At 43.9% G+C, this 15,973-nt stretch overlaps 1 protein-coding gene across 9 annotated transcripts in view; it reads left to right on the top strand.

Moving 5' to 3' along the window:
• Positions 1 to 15,973, top strand: part of LOC147124073 (long-chain-fatty-acid--CoA ligase 1-like) — a 214,499-nt gene that overhangs the window by 175,488 nt on the left and 23,038 nt on the right. For all 9 annotated transcript variants that reach the window (XM_085981227.1, XM_085981206.1, XM_085981185.1 and 6 more), the window contains 3 exons: positions 1,528 to 1,662; positions 3,060 to 3,155; positions 7,018 to 7,090. In XM_085981227.1, coding sequence (XP_085837353.1) covers positions 1,528 to 1,662; positions 3,060 to 3,155; positions 7,018 to 7,090 — 304 coding nt within the window. The remainder of the gene's footprint in view (positions 1 to 1,527; positions 1,663 to 3,059; positions 3,156 to 7,017; positions 7,091 to 15,973) is intronic.

Raw genomic sequence — 15,973 nt, 5'->3', positions numbered from 1 at the left:
TTACATTCGGTCCCTTCATCCATGTCATTAATATAGATGGTAAATAATTGAGGCCCCAGCACTGATCCCTGCAGCACCCCACTAGTTACAGTTTGCCAACCTGAAAATTACCCATTTATCCCGACTCTCTCTATTTTCTGTTAGTTAGCCAATCCTCTATCCATGCTAATATATTACCCCCAACCCTGTGAGCTCTTATCTTGTGTAGTAACCTTTTATGTGGCACCTTATCGAATGCCTTCTGGAAATCCAAATACACGACATCTACTGGTTCCTCTTTATCCACCCTGCTCGTTACATCCTCACAGAACTCCAGCAAATTTGTCAAACATGATTTCCCTTTCATAAAACCATGCTGACTCTGCTTGACTATACAGGAAACTTTTTTTTATCCGGCACGGACGGGACCGACGTGGTGCCGGTTCATCAAAAATTCCGGATAACCGAACGCTATAGTAAAAGATAGGGAGAGCTGACAGCTCCGTAGAAAGCAACAAACCCTGTTGCTTAGCAACAACTGTAGAACAATGAACACAAGTTTCAAGCGTCTCTGTAGCTTAGCAACAGTTGCAGCCACATCCTTGCACAGCACAGATGGAAGAAGGCAAATAAATATGAAGTAAAACCTACTCCTGAATTTTGCCGGTTAACCGACATTTCCGGTTATTTAGGTGCCGGTTAATCGAAGTTTCCTGTATTATGATTTTCTAAATGTCCTGCTATCACTTCCTTAATGATGGGCTCCAGCATTTTCCCAATGACAAATGTTAGGTTAACTGGTTGATAGTTGCCTGCTTTCTGTCTCCCTCCTTTCTTAATTTGCGGTTTTCCAGTCCACTGGGACCTCTCCAGAATCCAGGGAATTTTGGAAGATTACAACTAATGCATCCACTATCTCTGCAGCCAGCTCTTTTAGGACTCTAGGATGCAGGCCATTGGGTCTAGGGGACTTGTCCACTTTTAGTCCAATTAGTTTGCCTAGTACTTTCTCTCCAGTGATGGTGATTGTTTTAAGTTTCCCCCCCACCCCCCAATCCCGATAGCCCCTTGATTATCCATTATTGGGATGTTTTTAGTGTCTTCTATCGTGAAGACCGATACAAAATATTTGTTCAAAATCTCCGCCATTTCCCTGTTTCCCATTATTAATTCCCCAGACTCATCCTCTAGGGGGACCAACGTTTACTTTACTACTCTCTTCCTTTTTATATACCTGTAGAAGCTCTTACTGTCTGTTTTTATATTTCTTGCTAGCTTATTCTCATAAGCTATCTTCTCTCTCTATCATTTTTTTAGTCGTCCTTTGCTGGTTTTTTAAAAAAAATTCCCAATCCTCTGGCCTTTCAATATTCTTCGCAACATTGTATGCTTTTGTTTTCAATTTGGTACCATCTTTTACTTCCTTAGTTAGCCACGGATGGTTCATCCTTCTCTGAGTCTTTCTTTCTCACTGGAATATATCTTTGCTGAGAGTTATGAAATAACTTAAGTGTCTCTCTGATAATTTAACATGAGTTTGACTTGTAGGTCCATAGCCAGGCTAGCGGTTTTATAAAACGGCGGATATTGCAATTTGCTACTTGGAGAAAAGTAGCAGAACTTCAAAAAGGGATAATGCGACGCAACAGCATATGGGACAAGTTGGTCTTTCGTAAAGTACAGGTATGTGTCATACATGCAGGTGATATCTAGAGAAATTAAAAGGGCTTTATCCAATAATGACTATTTAACATTGAACAGATGTGGTAGTACTATTCTATTGCCTCTTTCTCAATGTGTGCAAGAGAGAAAGAGGTTTATTACAAACATGGCCTTTTTATTTATTCGTTCCTGAGATGTGGGCGTCACTGGCAAGGCCAGCATTTATTGTGCCCATTCCTAATTACCCTTGAGAAGGTGGTGGTGAGCCGCCTTCTTGAACCACTGCAGTCCATGTGGTGAAGGTACTCCCTCAGTGTTGTTAAGTAGAGAGTTCCAGGATTTTGACCCAGCGACGATGAAGGAACGGCGATATATTTCCAAGTCAGGATGGTGTGTAACTTGCAGGTGATGGTGTTCTCATGTGCCTGCTGCCCTTGTCTTTCTAGGTGGTAGAGGTCGCGGGTTTGGGAGGTGCTGTCGAAGAAGCCTTGACGAGTTGCAGTGCATCTTGTACTACCAACTTTCTTTCATGTGCCCTCGAGATGCTCCACCTGATCCCAAAGATTAGTGAAACTTACAAATGGGGTTGTTTAGTGTCAGATTCAAAATCACAGTTTGGATCGACAGTCCAGTGCTTCTGAGCGCAGTGTCCAGATGAGAGGGGCTGATTTTCTTCCACTCAATTTTTGCTCCAGTGTAAATCGAGCACTGCAGCCCAACTGGAGATGAGCTGAACCAAGCTGAATTTCCAGGTTAAGCTAATTATCCCCTGGCTTTGCCCCCAATATAGGAATGGGTGAGTACCCGAAATCGGGTGAGGAAATTTGGCTTCTGATGCAGGTTTGCAGCAGTGCTAATATTTGCCAGCTTCAGGCCCTTCTATCTGCCATATGGCCTCCTGACCCTTTGTGGCTCACTGGCCCGCAAGAAGACTAAACTTTACTGAGCAGAAATGAGTGGAAATTGCTGCCACTTTTCAGATTCTCCAGCGTGAAGGGACTAGGCCCAGCCTGCAAGGCTCACCTTCACTAGCCATACCACCAGTTGGGCCTCCGCCAAGTGGGAGAGGAAATGAGGCTGGAGGAGATTCTTTTTACGGACCTCCCGTGTCGTTAACATTTAATTTAAATGTTCCCCCCATACCCAGGCATATCCTTGGAAAATACATGTGGAGCTCAAAGGGTGGAGACCAGTTTGATCGATCCTTCGCCTCTTTTTCCTCTTGAGTTGTGCCCTGGAAATAGGAGCTCACTGGCTGCATAGAAAAGGGAAATGGGCCCCATGGGTTTTTTTTTAATGTATAATTTAGAAAAAAATGCTCCTCTGCTTTAATGAATGTTGAAGAAATATTGATGTTCAATGCTTGGTGTTTGGCTTTTTTTCAATATTCTAGTTATCAATCCACTTTCTGTCTACAGGACAGTCTTGGTGGCCGGGTAAAATTAATGGTAACCGGAGCTGCTCCTGTATCTGAGACTGTGCTTACTTTTATCAGGGCCGCTGTAGGTTGTCAGGTAAGCTGCATTTTTAATTTCTGTTCATATTTAAATTTTACTAATTTTGTCTCTTGTACAAGAGCTGCTAGAGGGAAATGAGTTTATCTAGTTTCCTAGGTCTGCCATCCAATTTTTTTTTTTAAATGCAGTCATAGGTCAGGTTCTTGAGTGGCATTAGTCGGTACTGTGAGAAAGTAGCCATGTTTAGGGGCAGTCATTCCATTCAGCTGCTGGTGCCTTCTGTCTCTGCTACCCCCCAGCTTTCTTCCCAAATCAATCCCTCTTCCCTTTTCAAGTCCCTGCAGTCCATGACACCCTGACCATAGCCACTAATGATGTCTTTTTTTGACAACAACCATGGTTCCTCATTCTTGTCACTTCCTCCTTAATGCACTTCTTGACCGCTCCATTCTCCTGCACAGTCTATCCATCCTCCTGCACGGCTGCTCCGCTCCATCCTCCTGCACGGCTGCTCCGCTCCATCCTCCTGCACGGCTGCTCCGCTCCATCCTCCTGCACGGCTGCTCCGCTCCATCCTCCTGCACGGCTGCTCCGCTCCATCCTCCTGCACGGCTGCTCCGCTCCATCCTCCTGCACGGCTGCTCCGCTCCATCCTCCTGCACGGCTGCTCCGCTCCGCTCTCCTGCACGGCCGCTCCGCTCTCCTCCACGGCCGCTCTGTTCTCCTCCACTGCTCTCTCCTGGTTCCATTCCCATCTGTACCAACGCAGACACTGAAACTCTGAAATTCTGCAGGGGTTCTCTGTGTCTCCCGCTGTGATTCTGGCGGATCCCCCAAAGAAAGGGCCGAAACTCAGTGGAGCCCCTGTGGGATTTCCTCAAATGCTTTCTTCTCCTGTACCTGCACAATCACTTGGAATGTGCTTCAAGGCTGCATGTGTGATTTTCCCCCCTCCTTTTATTTTAATCATCTGCACGCAATCCATTTTGCAACGACATTCTTAACCATGGGCTCAGCTTTCGCGTATGCTGGCAACACCAACTTTACCTGTTAGCCACTGTCATCAACGTCCACTCCGAGGCTGTTTCCATTCGAACCGACTGCTGGTGTTCAAGTACAGATTTTTGGACCTGTATCTCATGGGTTCAGATTTTAAAGGAAGGGGTGCTTGTAAAGAAAGAAAGACTTGCATTTATATAGCGCCTTTCATGTAATGTAGGAAACGCGGCAGTCAATTTGCACTCCGCAAGCTCCCACAAACAGCAGTGTGATAATGACCAGATAATCTGTTTTGGATAGCTCCCCTGCTCTTCGAAATATTGCCATGGGATCTTTTACGTCCACCTGAGAGAGTAGACGGGGCCTCAGTTTAACGTCTCATCTGAAAAATGGCACCTCCGACAGTGCAGTGCTCCCTCAGCACTGCACCGGAGGGTCAGCCTAGATTTTTGTGCTCCAATCTCTGGAACGGGACTTGAAACTCTCTCCTTGCCATGATCCCCAATCCCTTGATCCCCCCCCCCCCAATCCTCTGACTCCGAGACGAGAGTGCTACCAACTGAGCTACTGGCTGACGCATGTTTTATTGTAGAGAATAAAACATATGTACAAGCACTGGGGATGGTGTCCGGCACAGTGCAGCAGATGATGGGTCAATTGGAGAAGTCCACCAACACATCTCTGATGAGCACTTGGATATCTTTATATGGTAGGGGAGAGATTCCCTGGGGAAACCAGAGGTGGGAGGAACCTTGGTTCCACCAGTAATAGTAATACTGGTAACGTTCGGATTCCCTTCATAACTAACTTGCTAATAGTCTATATGTAACTGGTAGTAATAGGTGTAATGCCCTGATATCCTACCTCATAACTAGTTGTAATTCCATAACCTGCTGATATTCACCTTGTAACTACAGCCAGAATCCTGCTGCACTACACATGTGGTCAGGCTCCCTGGTCGATGCTACTTTTAACAGGCCCCATCATCTCCTTGGAGTCTGGTATGGACTCAGGCTCTGTGTGAAGGAGACAACTCTGAACTGGGAGCCTCAGTCGACCGATCTGTACTTTGACTTCACACGTCAAAACCGGCCAGCACAGACCGACCTGAACCAAACCAAAAGATTACAAAAAGGGGCAGCGGACTCGGTGTTTGAGGCGAATCATCCTAAACTCAGCTCCGCACCATCATTTGTAAACCACTTGAACTCAATAAAAGAAGAGTTTTTATAGAATAATAGAAATTCGAGCACAGGACGAGATCATTCAACCCCCGGTGCTGGTGCTCATGCCTGTAACCACATTTTTCCCAGATCCTTTTATAATCAAATACTTCTTCCATTCCCTTTTAAATGATGTTTTAGTCCCTACCTCAATAACCACTTGTGTTGAAGCATCCCATGGTCTAATAGGCCTCAGTTCAAGAGCCCTTCTTCTCCCTTCCCCCTTGGTTCTTTCAGTGAGAACCCTCGGTCTCCGCCCCCTTGCTCCCCATTTGCCCACCAGTGGATAGAATCTTGCACTCTTTTCCCCAGGTTTCACTCACCCCTGTACTGGCTGCTTCTCGCACAGGCAGCTCCCTTCCACTCGCCACAGTGCTGCTGCTGCTCCCGGCTCTGCAGGAAATGCTGCATCTTACACCCACCCTATTCTCTGACCCCCCCCCCCCCCCCCGCATCTCCCTCTCCCCAAACCCAGGCCATTGTCATTCTCTCTTGTGATCCCCAATCCCTTGACCCCCAAATCATTGTTCACCCCTCGCCCAGCCCTGTACCTCCCCACTCCACCTCTCCTCTTTCCCCCTGCCCCCCCCCCCCCCCAATCTCCCACCTGATTCTCCACCAGCCAGTCCTGTTTCTGGTCACCCCTAAGCAGGGGCCTGCTCTCTACAGGGGAATTCTTGTTCTACTCGGATACAATATTGCATCCACTTGTTGATTTAATGCCTTAAATACTCATGTGCTGCACTCTTCTCACAAAGTGCTGACTGTTGCTATGGTTCTGTTCTATTGGCCCGACAGCCATCTACTACTGTTACCCAAGTAGCCATTGTTTGTACGCGAACTTCAATGGTAAATGTTTGACCAAGGGAACGTAGCAACAGACCATTCAGTCCCTTGAACCTGTTCCACCATTCAATTAGAGCATGGCTGATCTGTACCTAATCTCCATTTACCTGCCGTTGTTTCAATTCCTTTGATACCCTTGCCTAACAAAAATCTATTGATCTTTGTTTTGAAAATTTCAATTGACCCAGCATCCACAGCCTTTTGCAAGGGCTTGTTCCAGATTTCCACAACCCTTTGTGTGAAGAAATGCTTCCTGATTTCACTCCCAAATGGCCTGGCTCCAATGTTAAAATAATGCGCCCTTGTTCTGGATTCCCCCACTCAAGGGAGGCACCATAGCTGAGCCCCAACCTGTCCTAACTCAGCATCCATGCATTCACATGCATGTTTTCAGGGGTGGACTGAGTAATGCTGGGTGGGGACTTCCATTGTGGGTTTTTTTTGTGTTCTCCAAAATAGAATCCAATGGAATGAGTCCTGAGTGGAGACGTACAGCGGTAGTACGCTCGTACCTTTACATTTTCCATCTTCTGAATACTGCAAGTGCTCTCCCACTTGGAACAGTATACTGCTATAATAAATGTCACTCAGAGCTGAAGCTACTGTCCATATTCCTGTATTATTGCGTGCTATCTGGGTCAGTTGGAAAAAAAACTGGGGCAATTGCTGTGACTATCCAGAGACGTGCAGTGGAACATTAGTCGCTGCACACTTTTTAGAATTTTTTAATTTGGACCTTAGCTGCCGAATTCTGATGGACAACCCTTGATGGTGTTTTTTTTTGGAGGGGATCTTCTCGCGTGTATTTCATTTTAAAAACTGTGCACTTTTTTCGTGGTAATCTTTTACAGTTTTATGAGGGATATGGACAAACTGAGTGCACGGCAGGCTGTACAATGACCATTCCTGGAGATTGGTCAGCAGGTAAGGCTTTTTTTCCCCTACCAAATGTTCTAGATTCAATGCTTTGGTTGGTTTTAAGAAACCTGAGAGCTGACTTTGATTCGGTCCGCCCAGCGCCAGTGCCTGACTTACCGTTCTGACTCTGCCCACCTCCATTTTGCTCGGGACCTTCACCAGGGCGGCCCAAGGTGCTTGCCCGAAGCAGGTCGGGGGGGGGGGGGGGCTCGTTGCCGTATGAAAAATCAGGGTTCCAGGGCGGAGAGCATACTGCTCACTCTACGCCCATTTGTACTGGGTGGTGAGTGGCCTTAGCAGGGTTCTTCAAGGGACCCTTGGTGGCAAATCAGAAAATGGATTAGGCAGTGTCTGATGTATTATTTTTGGTTGGGGCCAGGGGGATCCACTGCCTGCCTGTCCCGGCTCATGGCCACCTCGGTGTGGGAGCTAGGCAATCGCCCATCGTCCTAGAATTGGCGAGCTGCAGCGGGATGACCAGCAATTCGCTGTTGGAATGTAATCGAGGCCTTGGCCCATTGGTGGCTTGGTCCTCCCGCTGGTGCAAAAAAAGGTGGCAGCGGGCACACTCCACTCGTCCGTTCTCCACCGGCATTTAAAATTGGCCCTTTGGTGTAAAAAGTGCACTTTTTTTCCATTACTGTTGAGCATTTCTTCAGTTAATCCTGAGTGTAAAAATTGCTATCTCTTTTTGCGCTATTTTCTTAAGTGTAATGAAAGGTAAAAGCTAAACGTGCAAGCTAATAATTTCTACTGATTGTAAGCTGTGAAAGATTAACTTATCAAGGTGAAGAAGGGGGAAAGGAATGGAATGGGAACATGAAGAGTTGAAATTTCAAACCGCAAAGAAAATGCTGAGGAAACCAAAAGACAAGTGTTTAACTTTAGAGATGTAGGTCTGATACTACTTTGCGTAACAACTTAAAAAAAAAAAAAAATGGAGAAAAAAAGGAACCTTTGTTTTGAACAGCATTGCCTTCAGAGTCTTATTGGTATTGAGTTTTTCTTTTCCCAACTATTCCAAAAAAATTTGCAAAATTCCTCCTTTTCCCCTTCCCCAACCTAAACTGTTGGTGTCTTTTCCATGCCATGTTTGGTCTTGAATCGTTACTGGATGTAACCTGTGCCCTTCTTCTTTTCCATTTCTTCCCTGGCTACTCGCGACTGATTATCCAGTGTATTAGCCAATTTCTTATACCAGATCAAAAAGAGAGTATACAGATGGACACCACCGATCCTCTACAATATATATACAACTTCAAACACCATCCTGACTAGCCTTTGCATTAAGGGCCATTCAGGTCATAGAATCATAGAAAGTTACAGCACGGACGGAGGCCATTTCGGCCCATCGTGTCCACGCCGGCCAACAAAGAGCTATCCAGCCTAATCCCACTTCCCAGCTCTTGGTCTGTAGCCCTGCAGGTTAGAGCATCCCAAGTGCACATCCAAGTACTTTTTAAATGTGGTTAGGGTTCCTGCCTCTACCACCCTTTCAGGCAGTGAGTTCCAGACCCCCACAACCCTCTGGGTGAAGAAATGTCCCCTCAAATCCCCTCTAAACCTTCCACCAATTACTTTAAATCTGTGCCCCCTGGTTTTTGACCCCTCTGCTAAGGGAAATAGGTCCTTTCTATCCACTTTATCTATGCCCCTCATAATTTTATACACCTCAATAAGGTCTTCCCTCAGCCTCCTCTGTTCCAAGGAAAAAAAAAACAGCCTATCCAGTCTTTCCTCATAGCTAAGATTCTCTACTCCCGGCAACATCCTTGTAAATCTCCTCTGTACCCTCTCTAGTGCAATCACATCTTTCCTGTAATGTGGTGACCAGAACTGCACGCAGTACTCTAGCTGAGGCCTACCTAGTGTTTTATACAGTTGAAGCATAACCCCCCTGCTCTTGTATTCTATGCCACGGCTAATAAAGGCAAGCATTCCATATGCCTTCTTAACCACCTTATCTACCTGGCCTGCTACCTAGATCAGTGAAATGTGTATGAAATCTCAAAAGGCTAGGTATAGAGGGATACTAGTTGGCTATCGGTGATTTCCAGGCAGGAATCTGATCTTTACTGCATTTAATTTGCTGACAGTTAACCAATACTTGTGTGGAGACCAGTAAATTGGTACTGCTAACATTCGTTACCATTTTTGTGCAGTGGCTTTGATATTGTATTAGGTTTGGTACAAGAGCTCTCAGGAGGTTAGATAATTTGGATGGTGAATAGTACAAAAATGACTTTGTTTATTTAAGGTTATGTGATGCAAATTTTATTCCATAAATGAGAAAATTTCTTTCGTAATTGTTTCAACTCTGATGTAGCTTGAGTTTAAACTGCATTCCATTGTTGTCTGTAAATTATTTGTAAAACGTGAGGCTATTTTAAAATCGATTTCTCTTTTTTCTTTGTTAAAAAGGCATTTATTTGAAGTGTATAATTAGGTGCTCATTATGTCACGTGATCAGCCCCTTATATATCTCTCTCATCGTAGAAATCCTAGCCTCTCGGTACTAATTTCTGTAGTTGGAGCTAGCCTCAGTATTTTTAGCTCTAACTCAATAGGGACGTGTTGTTTACTTTCAAATTTTCTGATAAACACAGTGTGTGCGTGCATGTGTGTCTTTAAAAAAAAAAAACTACTCCTTCTACGTCCGTTTCATTCACTAGGCTACACATAAAGGTGTTGCTATGAAGTGTCTATGTGTCAAGAGGGAGAACTAGTTCCAGTCATGTTATCTAAATGACTTGGGATAACCAGTTATTCATATAGAAACAGCAACCCAGACAAGATATTCGAACAAATGCTCCTTCAGTTTCATTTCAATGTTACTGCTTTCTTCTATAGCTCTTCTTGGGATATAACTACTATAGGTTTGGGAATGCCCTACAGGATCCTCCTCCTCCAAAACATCGGATTACATCGGATGTACGGCACAGAAACAGGCCATTCGGCCCAACCAGTCCATGCCGGCGTTTATGCTCCACTCGAGACTCCTCCCGTCTTTCCTCATCTAACCCTATCAGCATAACCCTCTATTCCCTTCTCCCTCATATGCTTATCTAGCCTCCCCTTAAATGCATCTATACTATTTGCCTCAACCACTCCCTGTGGTAGCGAATTCCACATTCTCACCACTCTCTGGGTAAAGAAGTTTCTTCTGAATTCCCTATTGGATTTCTTGGTGACTATCTTATATTGATGGCCTCTAGTTTTGCTCTTCCCCACAAGTGGAAACATTCTCTGTGTATCCACTCTATCAAAACCTTTCATAATTTTAAAGACCTCTATTAGGTCACCCCTCAGCCTTTTTTCAAGAGAAAAGAGACCCAGCCTGTTCATCTTTTCCTGATCCTTGTATTTCTGGTATCATCCTTGTAAATCTTCTCTGCACCCTCTCCAGTGCCTCTATATCCTTTTTATAATATGGCGACCAGAACTGTACGCAGTACTCCAAGTGTGGTCTAAGCAAGGTTCGATACAGGTTTAGCATAACTTCCCTACTTTTCAATTCTATCTCTCTAGAAATAAACCCTAGTGCCTGGTTTGCTTTTTTTTATGGCCTTGTTAACCTGTGTCGCTACTTTTAGTGATTTACATAAAAAATAGGAGCAGGAGTAGGCCATTCGGCCCCTCAAGCCTGCTCCGCCATTCAATAAGATCATGGCTGATCTGAGCTTCACTTCAACTCCACTTTCCTGCCCGCTTCCCATAACCCTTGATTCCCCTGTTTTTCAAGAATCTGTCTGTCTCCGCCTTGAATATATTCAATGACTCCGCCTCCACAGCTCTCTGGGGTAGAGAATTCCAAAGATTCACGACCCTCTGAGAAGAAATTCCTCCTCCTCTCTGTTTTAAATGGGCGACCCCTTATTCTGAAACTATGCCCCCTAGTTCTAGATTCCCCCACGAGGGGAAACATCCTCCCTGCATCTGCCCTGTCCAGCCCATCAGAATCTTATGTTTCAATAAGATCACCCCTCATTCTTCTAAACTCCAATGAGTATAGGCCAAACCTGCTCAACCTTTCCTCATAAGACAGCCCCGTCAACTCAGGAATCAACCTAGTGACCCTTCTCTGAACTGCCTCCAATGCAAGTATATCCCTCCTTAAATAAGGAGACCCTAACTGTACGCAGTACTCCAGGTGTGGCTCACCAATGCCCTGTACAGTTGTAGCAAGACTTCCCTACTTTTATACTCCATCCCCCTTGTAATAAAGTCCAATATTCCATTTGCCTTCCTAATTACTTGCTGGACCTACATGCTAACTTTTTGTGTTTCATGTACGAGGGCACACAGATCTCTCTGTACCGCAGCATTCCGTAGTCTCGCTCCATTTAAATAATATTTTGCTTTTTTATTTTTCCTACCAAAGTGGATAACCTCACATTTTCCCACATTATACTCCATCTGCCAAATTTTGCCCACTCACTTATCCTATTTGTGTATTTGTACTCCGAGATCCCTTTGCTCATCTACCCCACCCAGACTCTCACCCTCCAAGTAATAAGTGACCTCCCTACCAAAATGTAATTCCTCACATTTATGTGTTGAGTTTAATTTGCCAATTATATGTCCAATCTGCAAGATTATTAATGTTTTCCTGTAATTTGTTGTAGTCCTCCTCAGTATTAACTATCTCCCCCCCCCCCCCCCCCCAAATTTGGTATCATCCGCAAATTTAGAAATTGTGTTTTTGATTCCAAAGTCTAAATCGTTAATATTAATTGTGAACAACAGTGGTCCCAGCACTGATTCTTGTGGAACACCACTACCCACCTTCTGCCACTGTGAATAGCTTCCTTTTACCCCTACTCTCTGCTTTCTGTCTTGAAGCCAGCTAGCTATCCATTCTGCTACTTGTCCCCTAACTCCGCATTCTCTGACCTTATTCATTAGTCTATTATGTGGTACCTCATCAAAGGCCTTTTGAAAATCTAGATAAATTACATCTACTGCATTACCCTTGTCTATTCTCTCTGTTACCGCTTCAAAAAATTCATTGAGGTTGGTCAAGCAGGACTTTCCCTTTTGAAATCCATGCTAATTATTCATGATATCTTTGGCTTCCAGATGTTCTTCTATTGTCTCCTTTAGTAGGGATTCCATTATTTTTCCTACAACCGATGTTAAGCTGACTGGTCTATAGTTCCCTGGACATGTTCTATCTCCCTTCTTAAATATAGGTATTATGTTAGCAATCTGCTAGTCCTCTGGCACTACACCTTTTCCTAATGAATTATTAAATATGTGTAGTAATGCCTCTGCTATCTCTTCCCTAGATTATTTTAAAATGCGTGGATGTAATCCATCTGGATCAGGTTTTTTTTCCCCCTCTTTGCGTTTGATTAGTTTATTTAATATATATCCCCTTTATTTTAAACGAAGTTATTTCATTACTAATCTCATGATCCAATGTCATGTCCACCTGTTCTATCTCCCTGGTAAATACTGAAGCAAAGTAATTATTTAATATTTCTGCCATCTCTCTATCATTGCCTGTGGTATTATCCTGTCCATCCCCTAGTGACCCTATTCCCATCCCGACCTTTTTTTTATTGATGTGCCTGTAAAATATTTTACTATTTTGTTTTATGTTCCTTGATAATTTAATTTCATAGTTCCTCTTTGCCTTCCCAATTTTTTTTTTACTTCTCTCCTAATCCCTTTGTATTCTCTCTCATCATGCACTCCTCTGCTGTCTATTTATCTAATGTATGCCTCTTTCCTTACCCTCAATTGTTCCCTTATGTCTTTATTCATCCATGGAGTCTCATTAGTGTTTAGTTTGTTCTTTCCTTTTAGTGGAATATATTTTTCCTGCACTCTGTTGAATCATATAGCACAGGGGGCCTTTCGGACCATTGTGCATGTGCCGGTTCTTTGAAAGAGTTATCCAATTAGTACTTAATGTATGCCTCTTTCCTTACCCTCAATTTTTCCCTTGTGGCTTTATTCATCCATGGTATCTCATTAGTGTTTAGCTTGTTCTTGGTTTTTTAGCATAATATATTTTCCTGGACTCTGAACACCGTTTTAAATGTTTCCCATTGCTGTTCTAAGTCAATATTGTTTGCCAATATTGTTGTCCATTTTATTTTCCCATTCTATTCTCAGCCCCTCAAAATCAGCTTTTCTCCAATCTATTACCCTGGTCTTCATCATACTTATGTCCTTCTCAATTATTATTTTTATTATTTTAAAGCATATTATATTATGGTCACTATTGCCTAGATGTTACCCTACTTTTACTTCTCTTATCTGCCCCTGGTTCATTCCCCATTACTAGATCCAATAGCGAATCCTCTCTGGGCTTTTTACATATTGGGTTAGAAAGGAGTCCTGTACACATTGTAGGAACTCTATTCCCTTATCCCCTTTACCTACCTCTTCTGTCCAATTAATATCAGGGTTGTTGAAATCCTGTATGATTATTATTCTATGTTTTTTACTCATTTCTCTCATTTGTTTGCATATTTCTTCCTCCACCTCCCTACCACTAATAGGTGGTCTATAGACTAGCCCTATTAGTGTGATTGATCCTTTATTATCTCTTATCTGTATCCACATGGATTCTGTTTCTGTCTTGCTGATAACTGCGTCACTTTTTTCTACTGCCATTATGTTACCCTTAATAAGTACAGCTCCCCCCCCCCCCCCTTTTTCCCTCGAGCTTTTCTAAATATGTTGTTCCCTGCAATGTTTAATTCCAAGTCCTGATTTTTCTATAGCCATGTCTCAGTAATCCCGACTATGTCTGGTCCCTCGCAACGCATGATTGCCTCCGGCTCCCCTGTTTTATTACGGACACTGTGTGCATTGCTGTACAGACAGTTTAACTCATTTTTAATAGCAGTTCCTCTCACTTTATTTTTAACCATCTTTTTAAACTCCTGTTCTAGCACTCTATTTATTCCCTTGCCATCATGTCCTCCCTTACTTTACTCTTTCCTATGCTCTCCTTTCCTGTTTTGTTTATATTTAGGCTGGTTTCATTTCTTATAAATCCCTCTCCCCCCCCCGCCGTCTTACTAGTTTAAAGCTTTTGCCACCTCCCTATTTACCCTTTCCGCTAGGACACTGGTCCCATCCTGGTTCAGGTGGAGCCTGTTCCATCAGTACAGTTCTTTCCTGTCCCAGTACTGGTGCCAGTGTCCCATGAAAAGGAACCCCTCTTTCCCACACCAGCCCTTTAGCCACATGTTAATTCTCCTGATCTGTCTGCTTCTATGCCAATTTGCACGTGGCTCAGGCAATAATGCAGAGATTATTACCCTTGAGGTTCTGCTTTTTAATTTAGCTCCTAACTCCTGATACTCCTTCAGCAGGGCCTCCTCCCTGTTCCTACCTATGTCATTTGTTCCGACATGGACCACAACAGCTGGATTTACCCCCTCCCTTTCCAAATTCCTCTCCAGCTGCCTCATGATATCCCTTACCTTGGCACTGGGTAGGCAACACACCCTTTGGGATTCTCGTTCTAGGCTGCAGAGGACGCTATCTAGCCCCCTAATTATAGAATCCCCTATCATACCACATTTTTATTCTGCTTTTCACCACCCCCCCCCCCCCCTCCACTGGACAGCATTCTGAGCCACAGTGCCTTGGTCTGTATTGTCCTCCCTGCAATATTTCTCCTTGTCCTCACAGGTAGTGAGCACATTGTATCTGTTGGACAGGACCAGTGTCTGCAGGACTTCCTTCTCAACCTCTCAAGTCCCCGCTATCCGTCTCCCTAGCAGTCACACCCTCCCCTTCCTGAACCTGTGCTTTCCTCTGGGGTGTGACTGCATTCTGGATAAAACTGTCCAGAAATTCCTCCCCCTCCCTTGTGTTTCAGTGTGTCTCTAACTCGCACTCCAGCTCAATGACTCTGAGCCGGAGCGACTGAAGGCAGAGGCATTTCCTGCAGATGTGGGAATCCAGGACGGTCTCGCTGTCCACAAACTCCCACATACTGCAGTCCCAACACACAGCCTGCCCTGCCATCTCTAGAATGTTTTACTTATAAGCTTATTTAAATTAGTTAAAAGTTTTTAATCAAGTGGTTATTTAGAGTTATATTAATTAATTCGTTTATCTAGTTAAGTTATTAATTTAATAAAGTATTAGTTATTGCTCCCCAGCTGAGTTTAAAACACTGCACTAGCTTGGAGACAAAAAAATGCTCTTAATAATCACCAACCAATCACCTACCTGCTGTCCTGTGATGTCCCTCCTTGATTTTTTTCCCTCCTCTGCTCCAGTCCCCGGTTAGGACCGCTCCGCCTCCGCTGCTCACAGTGAGTTTGGGCAACTCTCATTATTTTGCCATCTCACCAATCAATATATATGTATTGGGCAAACTTTCATGGCAACAAGTGTATTCTCTTCAGTATACAAAACAAACTGCTGTATATTTATCTCCTAATTTATTTTCCTTACTTCCCTTTAGAAATCACTTACCTCTCCGGTATATCCCCTCTAGCCAGGTCTATTTTTTTGATTTAGACAAGCTACTGCATTACGAATATAATAGCAAAATACTGCGGATGCTGGAAATCTGAAATAACAACAACAGAAAATGCTGGAAATACTCAGCAGGCGAGGCAGCATTCATGGAGAGAGAAACAGAGTTAACATTTCAGGTTTGGGACCCTTCATCAGATCTGTTCTGATGAAGGGTCCCAGATTCAGTTCTGATGAAGGGTCCTAGACCTGAAACATTAACTCTGTTTCTCTCTCCACGGATGCTGCCTGGCCTGCTGAGTATTTCCAGCATTTTCTGTTGTTACTGCATTATGAAGTTTGCTGCCAGTCGTATTTCTGATTTGAGTACATTCTCAAACTTCCACCCCACCTTGTGCAAGTTGGATTTTCTGACTAGGAGGGATTCTGTTTAAA

This window comes from Somniosus microcephalus, chromosome 1 (assembly GCF_052327205.1).
Source record: "Somniosus microcephalus isolate GS21.2 chromosome 1, FLI_Smic_1.0, whole genome shotgun sequence".
NCBI lineage: Eukaryota > Metazoa > Chordata > Chondrichthyes > Squaliformes > Somniosidae > Somniosus > Somniosus microcephalus.
Note: the sequence above shows the minus strand (reverse complement) of the source record. Positions and strands in the feature narration are given on the sequence as shown.